The following is a 20,788-nucleotide window of genomic DNA, read 5'->3' as shown; positions in this document are numbered from 1 at the left end:
TACAATTAAAAAAAAAAAGTATTTTATCTCCAGGCTCAGTCCATTCCAAGTCCGTAGAGGTCCTTCACCATATACGGCCCCTCCAACTCATAACCCATCTTCCTGTAGTAGTTCCTGGTTCCTACTCCTGAACAACAGACGACACACACAGATGAGAACATGTTTAGTATCATGCCAAAATAACATAGCTACTGTTTGAAAAATTCACACCTTTTCCTACAATGTTGTGAAAGTAATGTTATACTATGAGTCTCACTCAAAGACAAGATATAATATAACATCATATTTGTTTGTTTAATGTAGACATTTGGGGATTTTGCTGAAAAATGTAGAAGCTTGTTTATCCATTTTCCTCAAAGATGGGTGAAATGTTTGAATGACTGAAATACATTAAGATGGTGCCAAATGTATTCACACTATGAAAGATTAAGGCACTCATATTCTAAAACACCGGTCTATTTTAGAGTAAAAATGTTTTCACTTGTAGTACGTGTAGTTCTACAACTAGCAATATATTTTGACACATTTAAATCATTATATCTCTTTGGTATACCATGCATTTGGATGTCTAAGGAGGAGAGTGGAGAGTAAAATAAAAACATGCACATTTCACTCCAGATGAAGCCCAGCACATACAGTACATTTAAATGACAATCGAGGATAAAAAACACAGTAAAGTAAACAACGTATTTCCACTGTGGCCCTCCTAAGAACAAAACAATACTTAAACAATGCACACATTACATTACATAACCATGGACAACAATCAGTTTTTTCCAAAAACGATACTGTATATATTTTTTTACTGATGATTTGAAACGTTTTATTGATGCTGGTAGACCATTCCAAGTAGCAGGTCCAGAGTAAGCAAAAGTGCTTTTTGATATCACAGATGAATGATGTTCTCAGGACTCTCACCTGAGATGACGGCCAGTTTGCCAGAGCCATGCTCCTCTCTGGCTATTCTCTCTGCCTCTTCCATCAGCATCATACCAAAACCCTGCACAGGCACAAGGGGGGCACAGAGAAAGAGACCAGTCATTCTTAAAAAGAAAAAGAAAAAAAAGACTATTCACAACAAATCACAACATTTGTGATTTATTTGCTGGTTAATCATAGTTTTTGGGCACGATCACTCTGGAGTGTTTACAATAACAACAACAACAACAACAACAACAACAGAAAATGTATCGACCTGATGCTGGAACTTGCTGGGGTCTCGGCTGCTGACGGGGACGACGCTGCCGTACACGTGCAGCTCGCGGACGATGGACACGCCCCCCTTCAGCTCGGGCCGGAACGACTGTGGCGAGCAGCGGCGCAGACGCAGCAGGCCAATCAGGATGTCCTGCTCGGGATCCTCGTAGGACAGGAAGGTCTCCCAACCGCCGTTAGCCACATAGTCCCTCCGCACCAGCTCCACCTGAACACACACACACACAACAATGTGAGAGAATGGAGTGGTTGCTTAAAAAATACACAGCATTTGGTGGATGCCTTTATCCAAAGCAGCTTATGAGGGAATCTAGTTATTTATTTTAGCATGGGTGGCCTGAGCTATACGTCGTCAGAGCATCTTTCTATCTCCAACTGTTTTTTTTCTTTCCCCCCCATTTTGTCCCCAATTGTACTTGGCCAATTCACTGCCCCACCCCTCTGCTGATCTGAGGAGAGCCATAGACACACACATGCTTCCTCTGATACATGTGCAGTTGCCAGCTGCTTATTTTCTTTCTGACCTGACAGCGGGGAGCTTCACCGGCAGGACGTAGCACATGGGAGGATCATGCTATTCCCATCATTTCCCTTCAGGCGCCCCGACTAACCAGAGGAGGCGCTAGTGCAGCGACCAGGACCATCTCCAACTGTTTGACAGTGAAACATGCTCTGCTGCCTTTTACCTGGTAAGGTCTCACTTTGTGGTGAATCTCCTGAATGCCCACTTCTCTGGTCCTCACATCTCGACACTGCAGATAGAGACAGATGCAAATTGATCGAGCCATATATTTAATCACATCTTAGAACTTCTGAACAACCTCCAGTCATTGTGGAGATGTAATGTTTGGAACAAAGTCATACACTTACATGGCAGGTTATTCACAGACTTTCCATGGATGTGTGTAAAATGGTGGTATTTTTCGACTTGCCTCTTAGCCAATAAACACTTTGACAGATGTTTTGCACTGGTCCTGCTAATCTACAGCTTCTTCTAATGGAAGCTTACAGGAGGTTCTTTACCCCATAGGTGTTTTCTGATGATAGATTTGGATGAGGGTTTTTATCTCAAGTCTTTTAAGACAGAAGCTGACATGGGGTCTTATGCCTCATTAATGCTGTGTTCCAAAGCCTGTTTGCTTGTTCGGTGGCCTGGCATTCTCTGGATTGATGGATTCTGAGTAGATCTACATCCAGAAAAGTTGTCTTCTAGTAGACATACATTCTAAAATAGTAACAAGAGGGAAGTGCAAAGGACGTTCCAATTGCACGCTCCAATGATTCCAAACTATACCAGGGAGGCTTTTCATCTTTTAACTGACTCTATCATAGCAGTGTATGCAAATTATTCCCACCGTCAGCATTCATCTGTTGGCAACCGCCACCATGGGAGTTCTACTGTGCCCATCTGGATCGCATCCCAGTGGAAATAGCCCATTAACCACTAACTCTTCTGCACTCAGAAGAAGAAGCTGACATGGTGTCTTTCAGTCTCACCTCAGTGCCCATATCCTTCATCCTGGCCAGAGCCAGCTCTCTCAGGTTACCGTGCTCCACTCCAGAGCTCACCAGGGGCATGGGGATATCCCTGATGGGGTGGAGACACACGGAGGGAGAGAGACAGAGAATTCACACATGAAATGACAGAAAAATAACTTAATACAGAGGCAAACATGTACGAATACATCTACAGTAGGGCTGGGCAATAGTGCACCTCCTTCTGTCAACAAACTTATCATACATCAATGTTTTAATGCATGCTGTGGGGTAGAGACAAGCACGCACGCACACAATGTAGCTGTGACTAGAACTGAGACCTACATGCACAGGGAAAGGGCATTTTTACATTATAAACTAGAGTGCACTGGGCAGACTGCATACCTCTGCCAACCTTTATTCAAAGTTTCTTGGCGTTACGTGAATTTGCTTGGTGATTAGCCACGCCCATTACCACGCCCCCTTTTGGCCAGTGGGCATGGAAAGTTAATCAGTCCTAAGTTGGCATGGAAAGTTAATCAGTTTCGTGTAAATCCGTTGATAACTTTCTAAGATATCCTGCCGACAAACGGGGGCGAAAACTCCCGGGCCAACTCACTCGTTGGCAAGGCCAATTCCGTTGGCGGAGGTAATTATAGTAGAATTACTTGCAGTTAACATACAATAAAAAATAAAATAAAAAAGTTAACAAGTATTAGTTCGCAGTGCATTCCCGATAGGAAGAATGAATGATGAAGGATGAATTTAACTCCCTCAACTTGAGCATATTTTTTTTACCCTTCATGTTCCATCACATTTCACTGTCTTGCACTAAGCTACATTAAATTACCAAACATTAATAATAGTAATTTAAAACTGCCAAAAATCAGCAAGGGAATTTCCACCAGCGATGGATTCAGTCCATTTAAGATCCCCAATGTATTTGTCAAATCACCCAGACCTAATGTACAGTCACCTATGATCCCTATTTTGTATGATCTTAAAAGTTTTAAAAACTTTTGAATGACTTGCTCTATAGGTTGTGCTGTCAGTTAAAATCAGGCCCAGTCATCTCTCTCACCTCTGCACCCGGTAGATCCGGGTCCAGGGTGGCACCAGGGCCAGGATTCGGGCCACCAGGTCCACCAGGGCGCTGGGCGGGTAGCTCTTGTAGCGGCCCGTCTTCCACAGCTCATACAGACCGGTGCCTCGGATCACTAGCGTCGGGTACAGCTTCAACCCGTCGGGCCTGAACGCTGGATTCTCAAAAAACTCCTGTAAAAAGGAGATCCTTGTTATGCTTGACATCTCGATTTTGAAGACCCAACTCCTGCCTGCATTTCTGTGCTTACACACACTGAAATCTTTCTTATGCGTCTCCTATAAACAGGGACATAGAAAAAGAGTAATTGAAAAGACAAAATGTGTTTTATTTCCTTGACTATCTTCTCTCCTTGCTTTCTATGTGTTTCATTCAAAATTACAGTAGCTTGGCCTGTTGACACATACTGACTTCACGCACGCACCACGCGCACAATCTGACTTTTAAACACGATTTCAGACGGACAAGCCCGTCTTTTATTGTCACACGAAAACTTCAACACATGCATGCGGCCACAAACACACACTCATGCTGACGGTGGCCGTTGAAATTTGTCCTCTGCATTTGACCCATCCAGGCTTGTCCTTTCCTCCAGGGGGCAGGCCAGGAGCAGTGGTCGCTTTTTCTTTCCAGCGCCCGGGGACCAACTTCGGATGTTGTCGTCACTGGTCGGATGACGATCTTCTGCATGTTTTTAGTGGGGGGTTATGTACGGAGGAACCCCCTAGGGAGCACGGGGAGAACATGCAAACTCCACACAGAAAGGCCCTTTCGACGAGATAGCCCACCTGGGCAGTAGGCACTGAAGATATGGGGGGGGTCACAACTCCAGCGCCCACAGCGTCCCAGGCGAGAATCGAACTCAGGACCTTCTAGCTGTGAGGCGACAGCGCTACCGACTGCGCCACCGTACCCCACCGTACTTGAAGGATAGATGGCAAGCTGTTGACATTGGCGGTACTCTTTCCTCTTGGCGTGAGGTTAAATGTGGGGTGCCCCAGGGGTCCATACTGGGTCCACTTATTTTTGTTTGCTATATAAATGGCATGGCCTCTTCTGTTAATTGTAAATTGCTTCTTTATGCTGACGATTCAGCCCTGGTTGTCTCCGGTAAGAGTGTTATCACTATTCAGGTGTAATTGACTAATGAACTTGAAAATATTTATAACTGACTTATTGATAACAGACTGTCCTTGCATTTAGGTAAAACCAATGCTATCCTCTTTGGCTCAAAGCGCAAACTCCGGATGCATCCAGATATGAAAGTTATGTGCAATAACCAAGTAATAATCAACAAAACATCTGTTAGTTATCTGGGACTTGAACTTGATACTACCCTCAGCTTTGAAAATACAGGCAAATCTGTTATTAGTAAATTTAACTCTAGTTTCTTAATGCTAGTTATCTGAAGTTACTTGCCTCCAGTCTAATCTTATGCCATTATAACTATGGTTGCAGTGTATGGTACTCTCGTCTAAAGGCAAATCTTAAACAGAAACTCCAAACTGCACAGAACAAAACCATAAGATGTGTGCTTAATCTTCACAATAGGTTTCATATTGGCGCTACTGAGTTTAATAAACTTGGTTGGTTACCGATTGACTTACCAAACCAAACACGCACACACACACACACACACTTACACTACTGTATGGCATATTAACACACTGAGTATCAGTAATGATCTATCTGTCAATAAGTTTTATAGCCTGAGGGGCAGTGACACGAACAATGTCTCTTTTCCAATCATTGCTATAATCAATCAATTAACCAACTACTGTTTGTTTTACCACAACACACTAATCAATTCTCATTCTGTGTTGTGTGTCATAATAAGTATTCTCTTTATTGTAAAATCATTCATTTGGACAGTCAATAGAGCTTCTTTGACTTGAGGGGGAGAAAATGAAGGAGAGAGAGTGAAATAGAGCGCAATAGAGAGTGCTTCTAAAAATACACACTAAGATGTATTGTATTGTATATTGCCTTCTGACTACATGGCCAGACAGTGCCAAAGAAAAATAGCTCAATATCAAAGGGGAAAAAACTGGGCATTTGCAGAAGTGCCGATACCTCGGCTTAAATAAATAAACCCGCATACAGCGATCTTCAATAAAGGCAATATATAAAAAGAGCAGCACATCAGTGTCCAGCTATACACTAGAAGAAAACTAATCCTGCTGTCCGGTATGTTTGACGCAGTGAGGGAAATCAATGTGATTTCCTGTCATTCTCTTCTACTCAGTGCTGGTAATCATGATCAGAAAGTTCAGAATAAACCGCAATAGACCCTTTTCACGGTGGCCATTTTGTGTCAAAAAGGCAGGGTAAACGGGTGCAAGCAAAACAGTAATGAGGGTTTCCAACTTCCAATCATGGAATTTGGAAACCCTCATTACTGTTTAGCTTGCACCTGTATTTACCCTGCCTTTTCGACACAAAATGGCCACTGTGAAAAGGGTCTCTATCGGCACGGCATTATCTCCCTCTCTCGTCACAGCTCATAATCGCACGAGGGCGTGATCCATGTGGCCCCGCCCTCAGAATAAACCCAATGGGAGGAGAGGGGCGAGGGGGTATTCAACAAAATGCTGCAATAACAAAACAAAAAATTACTAATAGAGACTATTTGTGGATTCAGCGCCAGCAGCGATCTTGAATCACGTATAATAATAATAATAATAATTTATTATTATTGAATCAGGTATCCCAGCTGACAGAGCTGTTGGCTGACAGAGTGGAACCCGTTTAGGACACCTGCCTGGGAACAGGGAGCTTCTGTACATGGGAGATAAGTGAGAGAGGATCTCCGGCTGAGAGGAAGTTCTAATTGAATAAATCCCATTATCAGATATCAGGAAGACCACGGTGGACGCAAGGAGGATGCAGAGTCCTCTGGCTGTTGCCTCAATGTGTCCAAACAATTGGGAACATGTTTACAAGTAGGAAGTAATGGTGAAGAAAGCAGGAATATTTTTGATTTGTGCAAAATAATAATAATAATAATAATAATAATAATAATAATAATAATAATAATAATAATAATAATAATAACTTCCTATATCTTATATTCTTTATTAGAAGGCTTTGGAAAGTAATTCATACATAGGCATAAACTTGGCTTTAAGTTAATGAAAAGCATAGTAGATTCAATCCGGTGTATCCAAAAGACACACACGCATGCACGCACGCACACAAAATGTAACCAATCTGCTGGAAGACACAAACTATTTTTCCCCTGACTTGAATCGCTCTGTGAGAAATGAAACACTTAAATCTGTTCATGCTTAGAAGATCGACGACCCCCTAAAAGCTTTCGTCGGCGTGCATTCAACTTTCCCATTTTACTCTGCGAGCTCAAACAATGACCCCATCTTTCATAAAAACTCCCCTGTAAACAAATAAGACAAGGAAATGAAAATTCGCTTTGCTTTCACCGAACTCTGAGAAAAAGTCCAATTTAAGTTTACCGGTCGGTTTCAAAGCTGAGTCAAGCACTTCCACGTCACGACTGAGCTGCCCTCCGCTCGCTATATAAAAAGAGCAGCACATCAGTGTCCAGCTATACACTCGAAGAAAACAAATCCTGCTGTCCGGTTTGTTTGACGCAGTGAGGGAAATCAATGTGATTTCCTGGCCATTTTGTGTCAAAAAGGCAGGGTAAACGGGTGCAAGCAAAACAGTAATAAGGGTTTCCAATTTCCAATCATGGAATTTGGAAACCCTCATTACCGTTTAGCTTGCACCTGTATTTACCCTGCCTTTTCGACACAAAATGGCCACTGTGAAAAGGGTCTATATCGGCATGCCATTATCTCCCTCTCTTGTCACAGCTCATAATCGCACGAGTGGCCATTTTGTGTCAAAAAGGCAGGGTAAATGGGTGCAAGCAAAACAGTAATGAGGGTTTCCAACTTCCAATCATGCCCTCCGCTCGCTTGGCATCATTGTTATTGTTTAATGGGTAGTTCATTACAGAGGAAATGAAGCTTTTTACTCATTTCACCTCTGTAACAGACTGATTCACTAAACACTGCACTGGTTCCCAAACATTTTCCATGATATAGGAACATATTAACTTCAAGTTTTACATTGAACTGTGCAGCAATTTATTACTTATTTCCCCACTTTTGCAGGAGAGGGAGAGAGACAGAGGGAGAGAGAGAGGGACTTATGGGTCCCCATAAAACCCATTTTCATTCAGATATCTTGAAGCAAGAGGTCAAGGGACCCCTTTGAAAATGTTTTTTTCCCTCGTCAAACATTTAGCCTAAGTTTGGAGTGTTATTTAGCCCCCTTTTCATCAAGCTAGCTTAACACGGTTGGTACCTTAGGTCAGGGGTTCCCAAACTTAAGAATGCCGCTGTGGCTGTGAAAAGTGCTGTAAAGGGGAGACTCGTGGGTACCCATTGAACTAATTTTCATTCAGATAAATTGAGTTGAGAGACCTACGTTTGGAGTGTTATTAACCCCCCCTTCCCGACAAGCTAGCATATTATGCTGATAGCAATGGATGCCTTAGGTCTTCTAGTTTCTTCTGAGAACAGGATCTCCACTGTAGCTTTACCCTGCTACAGCCATTTGATTGCCTGCAAAAATTGGGAGTGTTGGCAGACCACTCGCTGCCCACTTGCAGTACCCCCACAGCCCACTAGTGGGCCGCGGCCCACAGTTTGGGAATCACTGCTTAGGTCATCTAGTTTCATATGATAGGCAAGTAGAAGAAACGAGAAGAAAAGGAGAAGAAAGATAAATAGTTAAACCCAAAGAGAAAAGAAGGAGAGGTTGTGTTTTCCTTTCGCCTGTTTTGCGGTGAGGTGTCGTGATAAAACCCTCGGGGTTTGCACAAATTAGCCATATGTTTCCTTCCATTCTGTGTTTTTAAATCACTCCACTTTGGTGTTTTATCACTGTGCAAATAAACCAAACTGAGCTGAAAACACAGACAAACTGGGTCCTCATTTACACCCCACAGTGAAGACTCATCTGATTCTGCATATTAATATTATGGGCCCGTTTTCAATCAGGGGTGCAACTGAGCCTGCTGTTGGAGAAAGACATCTGAGAATATATTGCATTCGAGTCGCATCATGTTGGGAGACTGCGGGACTAACTTTCACAGCTCCCCGGGACGAACTTTCACAGCTCCTCGGGACGAACTTTCACAGCTCCTGGGTTTTCTATTTAAAGATGCTACATGTAGGACTTAATCATTACTATACCACTGTGACAGTACTTGTGAGCAAAAGACCAAAACACCACTGTTACTGTCACAAACAGTAACCCTATGATCATCTCTATTGACCCTCACTCTAAATCCCAAACCTCCAATTGACTCCTTTCAGTTTTCACCTCTTGTCAATACACACACTAAGCTTTGAGACAATCAGGACACTGGAGTCCTGGACAGCATAAAAAAAGCTGGAAATAACCGTTGGAAAAACTTTCTAAATTGATCCTTAATTGACATTTTGACACTGATTATTGAGAGGGCATGGCTAATGATCAGTTCCAAAGAGAAAAGTGGGAAAATGAAGTTAAAGCAGGACTAAACCCCAAAACACTTTTTTTCAGCTTTTAACCAATATAATATATGACTTTGGGGGTGGTGTGTGAAGAATTCTGGTCAGAATTTCCACATTTGAGACCAAACTGTTACCATTGTACCATTTGTATCATTTTCTACAGCATAAGTTCCCTCTATGGGTTGAACACTGCTTTTTTTTGTGCCCTCAAATGAATGGGATATTTGGTACATCGTGACGTCATGGTGGGTTTAGCACGCGCATCCTAGCATCCTTAGCATCCCTGGGTAATGCCTACTGTGGCTAATATTAGCCGCTAGTTAGTTATGTTATATGGCAGTAAAATGCCACTGAATGACCAAATTGATATAACCTTTAACCATTTCGAGTAACACTGTTTCCATACGGATCACCAGCGTTAGTTTGTTGTTTATAACGTGGCTATATTCATAACGTTTTCTATCTTGGATGCGTTATTTCGAATCCCACATAGGTTACGCTGGCGCAAAGCGTGTGGGTTTCAGGACGTTATCTTTAGAGCACAATATTCCTGGAATGCAAGTTTAACTAAACAGTTACATGTCCTCTGCATTCTACATAAAATTAAGATATTACGGGTTGTTTTATTTTGTATGTTACATACTTATTGGCCAAGATATGTTACTTTATGGGGGAGGAATTCTGCCAGCTAAGGAGGGGAGTGTCTTGCCTGCGGGGGTTTTCGGATCGAGTGGAGTGCCGTTTTGCAAGAAATCTGGGGGGTTTAGTCCTGCTTTAAGTACTTTCTGTCTAAATAGCCTGAAATTCAAAAAAGAAAAGAAAAAAGAGACCAAAATGTAACAAAAGTTACATTTGTGACACTTACAATAAACTGCTCCACGTCCCTCTCCATGCCCACGTTGGGCAGGTCGGGCATCATGTGTGCCACCACCTTGAAGCCGGCATCCTTCGCCAGCTGGAAGGACTCGCACACCGCTCGCACCGTGTGGCCTCTGGAACGCACACACACACATGCACACAAACACAGTGAAGGACTCGCACACCACTCGCACCGTGTGGCCTCTGGAACACACACACACACATGCACACAAACACAGTGAAGGACTCGCACACCGCTCGCACACCGCTCGCACCGTGTGGCCTCTGGAACGCACACACACACATGCACACAAACACAGTGAAGGACTCGCACACCGCTCGCACCGTGTGGCCTCTGGAACACACACACACACATGCACACAAACACAGTGAAGGACTCGCACACCGCTCGCACCGTGTGGCCTCTGGAACGCACACACACACATGCACACAAACACAGTGAAGGACTCGCACACCGCTCGCACCGTGTGGCCTCTGGAACGCACACACACACATGCACACAAACAGTGAAGGACTCGCACACCGCTCGCACCGTGTGGCCTCTGGAACACACACACACACATGCACACAAACACAGTGAAGGACTCGCACACCGCTCGCACCGTGTGGCCTCTGGAACACACACACACACATGCACACAAACAGAGTGAAGGACTCGCACACCGCTCGCACCGTGTGGCCTCTGGAACGCACACACACACATGCACACAAACACAGTGAAGGACTCGCACACCGCTCGCACCGTGTGGCCTCTGGAACACACACACACACATACACACACACACACATGCACACAAACACAGTGAAGGACTCGCACACCGCTCGCACCGTGTGGCCTCTGGAACACACACACACACATGCACACAAACAGAGTGAAGGACTCGCACACCGCTCGCACCGTGTGGCCTCTGGAACACACACACACACACACATGCACACAAACAGAGTGAAGGACTCGCACACCGCTCGCACCGTGTGGCCTCTGGAACGCACACACAGGCACAGAAACAGAGTGAAGATGTCGAGCAGACAAGTGCAATGTTCATCCATTCATCCATATATCGCTCCCTCCATGTAACCTGTGTTGTGTTTAACCTGTGTTGTGTAAGGGGAAAAGCCAATAGGATTTGAGTATGAGGATTTTGATTAAATGCATGAAATAAGGTCTGTGGTTAACAACATTTTATGAAACAGTGAAGTTTGTGTTCAGCAAGATCATCTTCACAAACAAGGACCACTTTTATGACTTTTGAAGCGTAAATGCGTTTTTTTAAAAGCGCAATTTTCTGAAAATGCTTCAAAAAGTATTGTAATTTTTGAAATGATACCCAGCCTTACATTCATCTGTCCGTTCATCCATGACACCCCCGCCACCCTCTGACCTGTTGGTGTCTCGGGCCACGTCCTCATAGACGCTCTGGACTCCGATCTCCAGCCGCGTGCAGCCGTAGCCTAGCATGTCGCTGAGGTGTCTCTTCAGGCAGTAGTCCGGCCGCGTCTCGATGGTGATGCCCACACACTTGGTGTTGCTGCGCTCCGAGTACCTGCGGGGGAACGAGACGTTTCTGCTCATATTATGTGCTTACTTCTTATGAGTGTTTTTCCCCCCCCCATCAACTGCTGCTTTTTTAATGAGATTATTTCTGTAAATTGTCACTAAGTATCTTGGGAAGCACCATATGAAGAAAATGTATTGCTGAATGAGATCATTTTACAGGCTGGTAATGTACCCTCTTTATGCTTCATTATCCTGAAATGTATCACTAACCTCACAGTAAGGACACAGCAATATGCAATAGAAGCTAAGGAAACAAGTCAATTAGAGTAAATATTGAATTTGTTTAGTGTAAACAAACTTAAATGAGGCAATAACGAGTGCCTACTTTGCGTCAGAAGGCAGTTACAACTTACAAGCCTAAATTACTTAATAAAGTAACCAACCTATTTGTTATTCTGAAATCATCCTGTTAAGAGACATAAAGGCTTGATTATGTTGTGTCATATAATTATCATCATTATCATACAAGCAGCCAATCAGAGAAGCATCTCGTCTCACCACATTAGCCTACTGTCATTTTCTCCAATCCTTTGACCATTACCCCCCTCGTGCCATCTCATATTCCTTCTGACTGACTGTATATGCTGGCAATAACTGTCCTTTTTTTTTTTACAGTCTGCTGGCTGATTTATACCAATTACAGGAGTTGATGCTGCAGGGAGGATGATCAGATTGTCTGAAATGAATCAATAAAAAGTCTATTATCTCTCAGGTGATTATCTCCAGGTAGCCCGCTGCTGTGATCTGATCACACAGACACAACCCTGCATAAACCCCATCACTCACACACACACACACACACGCACACACGCACACGCACACGCACACGCACACGCACAGGCAGAGATAACCTGTCCCCGAGTCAAAACCAGTGCCTCCCCTGTCTCAAACTGATTAGTGGCCACCACAATTACCACAATCATAGCATCTTAACGAACCCTGCTGATAGCAAAAGCAGGTCAAATCCTGCCCAGCACCTACTCACACCTACATGGTTGCTGCTGACGCACACACACCGTCCCGCGCAGACACTCTTTCACACAGTCACACACAGACAAGGACAGACGTACGTAAATGGGAAGAAACATGCACGCGCACACGCACGCACACACACACACACGCACACACACACACACACACACACACACACACACACACACACACACACACACACACACACACAGACACGTCGGGTCTTATCAGGCATTATAGGGAAGTAAATGGCCCCCACTGACAACACAAAGCGCCTCAGTCCTGCGGAAAAAGCCATTATTTTGTTCAACCATCTGTGTGACGTTCAGCCACCCCTTCTAGAAATGTGCATTTCTACCTTGGCTCTCAATCTCCTGCAAGCCATCTAAGATGCTGTTACTTAAGCCCATATTGAGCAGACACACACCTAATTTCATTCGGTAAGTGATGAATCAATCGAAGCAATTGAAGAGAACTTTGTGTGGCTGCCTTCACTTTGCATCTGAACTTTGAATAGGCTTCATGGCTCTTCCTCTTAGTATATTTGTGTACACAGCAGTGTTACAAACAGAATATATCTTCAAAAGGAAGATATATTCTGTTTGTAACACTGCTATCCTTTTGAAGATATATTCTGTTTGTAACACTGCTGTGTACACGAATATACTACTTCGGGATTAAATACTATTCTTGAAAAATTCAAGGAGCTCCCTTCTTATTTTTGTTTACTACTTTGCCTGCTGAGCTGCCTTGGTCCACAATTCTGTGTTCCCTCATAACTACATATGACATGGAATCGTACATGGAATGTAAATTTCCTTAGCGAATGTCTATAAGTGTGGATGATAACTTTTACTTTCATAATATGAAAGTCCTGACAGTCTATAGTCTATAGTCCTGACAGTAGGAGCAGATATCCAGTAGTGAGGGAGAACCGCTTCTGAATGAATGAAGAGGAAGCAACGCTGTATCCATGAAATGATAGAATAGCTCCCTCTGGTGGAGATACCCATTACTTATCTTCAGATGACAATAGTACAGCTCAGTCAGTAGTACACAAACACACACACACACAGACAGCCTAGATGCATCAGAACGTTTGTAAGGCATACTGTAGTAGATGCGCAATATATTCGATTTAGAAGATATAGAAAGGTGAATAAAAACAATTGTGTAAAAATAGTGTGTGGGGGGGGGGGATAAACACTGACAGTTAATTTTGGCTCAAAATGTGGCTCTGTATCAGTATCATCATCAGGAATTTTAAACGGGGGTAGATCTAATGGGTGGTATATAAATGAGTGAGGTAATACTCTTGATACCTTTCACAGGAGGATAATTTAAGTACTTGACTACTACGACTGCCATGTTCAAACAATTACACCAAATATTCCACACCCATCATTTCAGAACCCTGGGAGTAGATAATATAATATAATATAATATAATATAATATAATATAATATAATATAATATAATATAATATAATATAATAATAATATAATAAGCTGTAATGAAATGTGAGAGATTGAATTACAGGACCCAGGTTGAGTCCGTCTGTGACTGGAGAGTCCCCTACAGGGATCAGCGACGTGTGATGTGATTGAGCACCTGACGGCCTCGGCCACGTTGTTGGAGGTGTGTCCGGACAGCGCGTCGTGCAGGTTCCTGATGAAGTAGTCTCTGTACTCCTCAGCCAGAGCCATGAAGGTCCCACCCATCACAATGAACTCCACCTTGTCCACACTGTGGCCCAGCTGCTTCAGCTGAAGACCCACATACAGTAGAAGACACACTAAACACTTCAGCTTCCACCACCGCTAACTGAACAATATGGCAATACTAGTCTGAGACATTGTATTGCATTGACTTTAGAATATCAGCTGTAATTGAACATCGGAAATATATGGATATAAGATTGAAAAACTGCCGTAAAATAATTGCGTTCACTAGTTAGTTTAACAGTAATCCTAATTACAATGATCACAATATCATGTGATATTATACGTTTAGCTAAATAGGTAAGCCTGGAAGACATTGACTGACTGCCCAAAGCACAGATCTGCTGCTCTGATGGACGAGTTTGCCCAACTGCTTTAGATTACATCCTCACTAAGGCACTAATGTTGCCATCAATAACAATAATGGAAAAATGTTGGTCACATTTATTTACCATTTACAAAGCCTCTGTCAGAGGAGGACAGAGGGAGACAGATCGATTAACATTATTTGGATGCCTATATTTGGATGGCTATTATAAAGTTGCAACTGCAAATTGGAGGAGCAGAGGTGTGGTTGTTGGTGTTGTTGTTTTGTCTGTATGTATTGTAAAGATAACAATTTGTAAATAAAAACATTTTGGAAAAAATAAATAAAGTTGCAACTGATGTTTTTATAATGCTTTGTAAATGGTTAATACATACTGTGTAAAGATGATTAATTATCATTTCATTGTTTGTTAACAGTAATATAACGATTAACTAAAGTTTAATTAACCATGATCAATTTATCATTTATTAACGACGGTTATTAAATTAAGTGTTACCGACAATTTATAGCTCTTGGCAGAGAAACCACCCAGATGCAACCTTATCACTTGAGACTGTAGTTCTTCACTGTATGCAGGTAAAAGCCATGATGCACATTTCAGCACAATAAATACATCGCCGTTGGTTATGATTTATCCATGTATGCAAGCCAAGGCCATCAGTCGCTGCAACCATGGAGAACTGCTCACACACACATCTACATGACTATACACATCCTGAATGTAAGGAGGGGAACTGCATAGCAGCTATGGTATGCCAAGCAGCTAAATTAAATATAATCGTGATCCAAGCCTATATAAATTGAAGAGCTATAGAGAGACATAAAATGGGTTTATTCCTTGTAGGGTGACACTGACCTGCTCCACCCGATGTCTGGTCTGAAGGTACGGATCATAACGCGCTCTGATGGCTCTCATAGATGTTGGCTATTGGAAAGAGAAAGAGGAATTTAGAAGCACCCAGATGTGTAATGTGCGAACTGTAAAAGGAAAATTAATCTCAAACCAAATTTACATCTGACTACAAATTTCTGGTTCATATATTTTGTTACTATGAAAGAAAGATCATGACGATGTCAAATCTCAAAAACAGCCTTACTAATCTCTAAAACGTTACATGTCCAAAACACTATTCACCTAGATCTTTTTCCTTCTTTTGAGATCAAGTTATTCATGATCACAAATTACTGGAATAATAATAAACTGTTGAGGTATATGCAATTTAAGACTCAATGAGTGTGCTAACTTGCAAATCATACTCATATTATTATTAAAATAGTCAGGTATTAAGTTTGAATTGTAACATAACATCATGTAATACAGGGGTCCCCAATTACTTTTCACCAAGGGCCACATTTTGCTGAGGGTCAAGGGCTGGGGGCCAAACAGCGACAGTCGGGCACCAGCGCACCAAAAAATGTGGGGCATTTGAAGTCAGATTTAGAGGAATAACTGATTTTAAATGAACTCTACCCACCAATATTTGATACTTTTTTGATTAACTTTTTTGACAACCTGCCAATATGGCTACTAGATTTTAAAGTTACTAGACAATTAGAATTTCCACTATTAGCCAAAATGTTTTTCTTGAAATAAACCAGAATATGAGTGGGTTAATTTAAGGATAAGTATCAGTAAGTGGCCCGGGATTCTCAAAGCCTGTGTTGAGGGTCACACAAGAACAAAAATGCACTCTTGAAGCGAAATAAATCCACCCACCTCCCCAGTCCGCCACCACGTGGGGGGGGATTCTCTATCCTAGCTAAACAGATGCCCCCCTCTCACCACAAGAGGGGCGTCATCTTACAATGGAGTCATATCTCTCATATCTTATTATACGCCAAAGTAGTTGCCAACTTGCCATGCCATGCCACTTGCTGAATAAAGCTGCTTGTTAAATCTTACCAACTGGTCTCTCATGATTGAAAATGCTCTGTATGTAAAGAATATGATTGAATATGAGGAAAATCTGGGAACAGCATATACAGCTTATTCCAAAGAAGACCAACAAGCTTTTCCAGTATAGTCAGGGTTCCCCACACCTTCTTAAACATACAATTCAATGACTTTTCAATGACTTTCCAGGCCCAATTCCATCAAATTCAAGGATCCAACACAGTCAAGGAGATGCAATATTGAATATTACAGAGGCAACATAGAACACCTCAATTCCTGAATAGAATTGACCCCAGCAGATAACCCCTTTGTACTAAATGTAAAGTGTCAGATGGAACTTACATACATTGTCTTTGGGAATGTCCAAAAATAGCTAGATTCTAGTTGTGCATAACAAAGGAGTTGAGTTCCATTCTAGAGTGTAATATTTGCTGAGATCCTGGACAGTTTTTGTTGGGGCTGCCTCCCAAATCAGGGGTTTTGGATTTGCGAAGATCCAAGTTATTAAACAAACTTATCTTCCTGGCAAGAAGATGTATACTGTTAAATTGGATCCAAGAAAAAAACCCATCTGTAAGTTAACGCAGTGGTACAGATAAATCTTGAGAGTACTTCCTATGGAGAGACTCAGTGCCAGAATAAAAGATGATGAAAACAGCTTTATGAAAATATGGCAGCCGCTAATAAATGACTTACCCCAGGATCTGAGCGATATACTCCTCAAAGAGGAAGTACGGTGGTAGAGTGGAAAGCTCCAGAAACCCTTTTACGTTTTACTTGAAATGGAAAGTTGCCTGTATGAAGAGTGTGTATGTGTGTAAGAAGTATCAAGTACTAGTATTGTGTATGTGTGAAAGATATCCAAGGTAAGGTTTTGACCCCCCCCCCCCAAAGTATCTCACCTCATAGCCAGTGTAAGACTGTGTGGAGTATTCAAAATCTGAGTCAGGGCCACCAGGACAGTACCTGCAAAAGTCGAAGTTGATTTAAGAGTTGCATTGAATATAACATTAAATTAAATTGTTACAACATAGACAGAGGATGCAACAAGTATTGAAATTAGTCATAGTCAGACTTTACTCACATCTACAGTGCCCAATTGTAAATTAAAGGTTGGACAAATGTTATTTGCCAAATAAACGATTACACAAATACCATCAAAATCCCAAGACTGGGTTTGGATAATAGTACAGGCATTATACAATATGACATATAAAAAGAAATAGAGTCTGCACACTGCTCGACTTGCTCCCAGTTGATTTATTTTTAACGTTTCGGTCAACAAGGACCTTCTCCTTGTTGACTGAAACGTTAAAAATAAATCAACTGGGAGCAAGTCGAGCAGTGTGCGGACTCTATTTATTTTTATATGTTTCATTGCTTTTGTCCTGCACCTGCATTTTGAGTGGATGTGCGCGCTCTACTTTTTATATATTATACAATACGACCCCACACAAATTGCAACAGCAACTATTTCAACTGTTTATTCACATCTACAGTGCCAAGACTGGAGGACAGATGCTAAGGGACTTACACACAGATGTTGCCTGTGAAGCTGATGTGCGGACAGCGATGGGGTTTGCACATCACAGCCACCACTGCAATCTGGAAGGATGACAATCACACAAATGTATAATTATTATTCAGTCTATTTATTGACCAATTGATTATTAGGGATCTGAAAAACCTGGCAAAAAGGTAGATTCTTGAGGCAAACATTGGTCTGAAATCCAAAATCAACATTCACTTTCACTCACAGTATGCTGTGTTGTTCAGGGTTTGTGTTTTCATTTAATAGAAAGTTAAAACTTTAGCTGCTTGTGATAAAACGTCATCATTCTATAATACACTGAATATGAGAACGTTCAGACCCCCCCCCCCCCCATCGGTAAAGCTCCATCAGATGAATTGCCTGAACTGAAAGTGGACATACCCCATCATTGTTTTGTTACTTTGTACTCATATATTACCATACACAAACTGATGTTGCGTTGTGTAGTGAGATTAATACTAGGGGTGGGAATCGCTGAGTAGCTCACGATACGATATCGTCACGATACTTGGCCCTCGATAACGATATATCACGATACTGCGATACTGCGATACTGCGATATATTGGAAGACGATACATCACGATACCTGTGTAACAAGTGAAAAAAATACCTCTGAAGGCAAAAAATCATGTATTATGCATTTATTAGCAGAATTGACATGAACTCTCTGAGTTCACTCACTCACTCATACCATTTTCGATACCACGGAGGAAAAGTTACACATTAAGTCTTTTTATTATTACTATTAAAACAAGAAAACCTATATAACCTACCTACCTACCTATATAATTTCTAAAAGTAGATATTAATGATCAAACATTTCCATTCATGTAGCCTACAGTAGTTATGTTTTTGTTTCAACTACAAACATAAATAAAGTCAACTTGAAACTATGTTTCAACTACCACACACAGCATAATATTTTAGCCTGTTTATTAAAAAAAAATAAAATAATAATAATAATAATAATAAACATATCGATACTTGGCGCCAGTGTATCGATAACGTATCGCGGGTGGAAATATCGCGATAACGTGGGTATCGATATTTTGTCCCACCCCTAATTAATACTATGGTAGTATTCATTATACAACTTTGTCAAACTACTTGGCTAACAGGATGCACAATGCAAATCAAGTATTTGGTTACAACTCAAGAAAGGGACAGGGTGATAACAGGAACATTTGGGGTACCTACCCCGCTGGCAGTGCGGATGGGTTTGGCCTTCAGTTTAGGCACCAGGGCACGACGGTAGTGTTGTGGGACGGCAGCGATGATGTCCACCAACCGAGGCTGGGCTGAAAGACCATATTTTGCTGAAGTCTTAGTCTTCACTCTGTTAAAAACACAAGAGAGTTGGGAGAGAAACAGCACAATGCTCAATAGTAGAATGTGGTAAGAATGAGGGTGTCTTTTTCCCCAATTGGCATAGAAACAAATAAGTGAATTAAATCGTGGAGATGGCTGGTTACGTAAATCAAATCTAGCTAAAGTTGTTGTATTTGTTGTTGTTATATATCTCGACATCATTGTAAATGAGGGAAACAACAATTCTAAATAAAGGTTTGTTTGAATGAATGAATGGATATTTGTGGATGTGTATGTGGAAGTGAAAGGTTTAAATTGTGTTAAGACAACTCTTTGAAGTCTGTGCAAGGAATCTTTAGAGTGTCCTTTGATCTGAGCCCTACAGTTGTGGCTAAGGCAGGAGTTGAAAATGTCTTTGTTTGTTTGTTTGATTGATTGTAATTCTTTAATAATACCTTGGCATAGAATTAAAATTACTTCTCAGCCAGTGACATCCCATATAAATGTAATGTTTTGTTTTTTTCTAAAGTAAACACATAATAAGGGGCTGTCTGGTTGTTTATAAAGGGGACAACTTACTTGTTGAGGTTGATATCTTTGCCCTCTTCATGAGCCTCAACCAGCTGCTTGATGACATCCGCAATGGTCATCATCATCAGCTCAGCTCGGCTCAGATCACCTGACAAAGTGCAGGTTAGTTGGTATGTTACAATCGTCCATTTCGAAACAATCAAATACTTGATTTGACCAGCAAATACCGCCAGGGTTCCCAGCACTTCAAAACAGAAATATAATTCTAATCAATAATAAGCATATTGCTCAAAGATATTTCTAAACAGTAACGTTAACAAACTGAATCAATTGAGGTTTAGAAATGTTCCACACCCACAGATATTTCAACATTAACTAAGGGCTACATGCTTTAGCTATATCATGTAACATGTTATGTGTCATGTTATGAGACAGCCAGAGTGGACACTGGACAGGCAATTAGCATTAGCGACAAGCTAACGTTACAGCCAGCCTGCCCAACTCAGAGAGTCATTTCAGATATTGAAAAGGTAGTTGCAGTCTTACTCTTCTTCTTTGGCTTCCCCATGTCGTCTTATAGGCAGACTGTCCAACTCGACTGAAGTGAATGCTTGTCAAAGAGAACCAACGCTACATCTGTTTAAAAACAGACAGAACTGTTACAAAATTGTAAACATCGCCACGCTGCGTCAAAACATGGCACCTGCCGTTCGGCAATCGAAACCG

At 41.8% G+C, this 20,788-nt stretch overlaps 1 protein-coding gene across 1 annotated transcript; it reads right to left on the bottom strand.

The window, feature by feature from the left end:
• elp3 (elongator acetyltransferase complex subunit 3) lies at positions 1-20,630 on the bottom strand (the record flags this gene model as incomplete). Its single annotated transcript, XM_083642969.1, has 15 exons — positions 1-127; positions 919-1,000; positions 1,196-1,423; positions 1,902-1,967; positions 2,713-2,803; positions 3,773-3,966; positions 10,184-10,310; positions 11,580-11,741; positions 14,339-14,493; positions 15,633-15,701; positions 17,573-17,636; positions 18,205-18,275; positions 19,421-19,559; positions 20,111-20,210; positions 20,609-20,630. The coding sequence occupies 15 exons, from the start codon at positions 20,628-20,630 to the stop codon at positions 36-38; spliced, it is 1,662 nt and encodes a 553-aa protein (XP_083499095.1). The 3' UTR covers positions 1-35.
• Between the last annotated feature and the right edge of the window lie 158 nt (positions 20,631-20,788).

This window comes from Poromitra crassiceps, assembly GCF_964638095.1.
Source record: "Poromitra crassiceps genome assembly, chromosome: 9".
Lineage (NCBI taxonomy): Eukaryota > Metazoa > Chordata > Actinopteri > Beryciformes > Melamphaidae > Poromitra > Poromitra crassiceps.
This window is presented reverse-complemented; position numbering and strand designations above follow the sequence as displayed.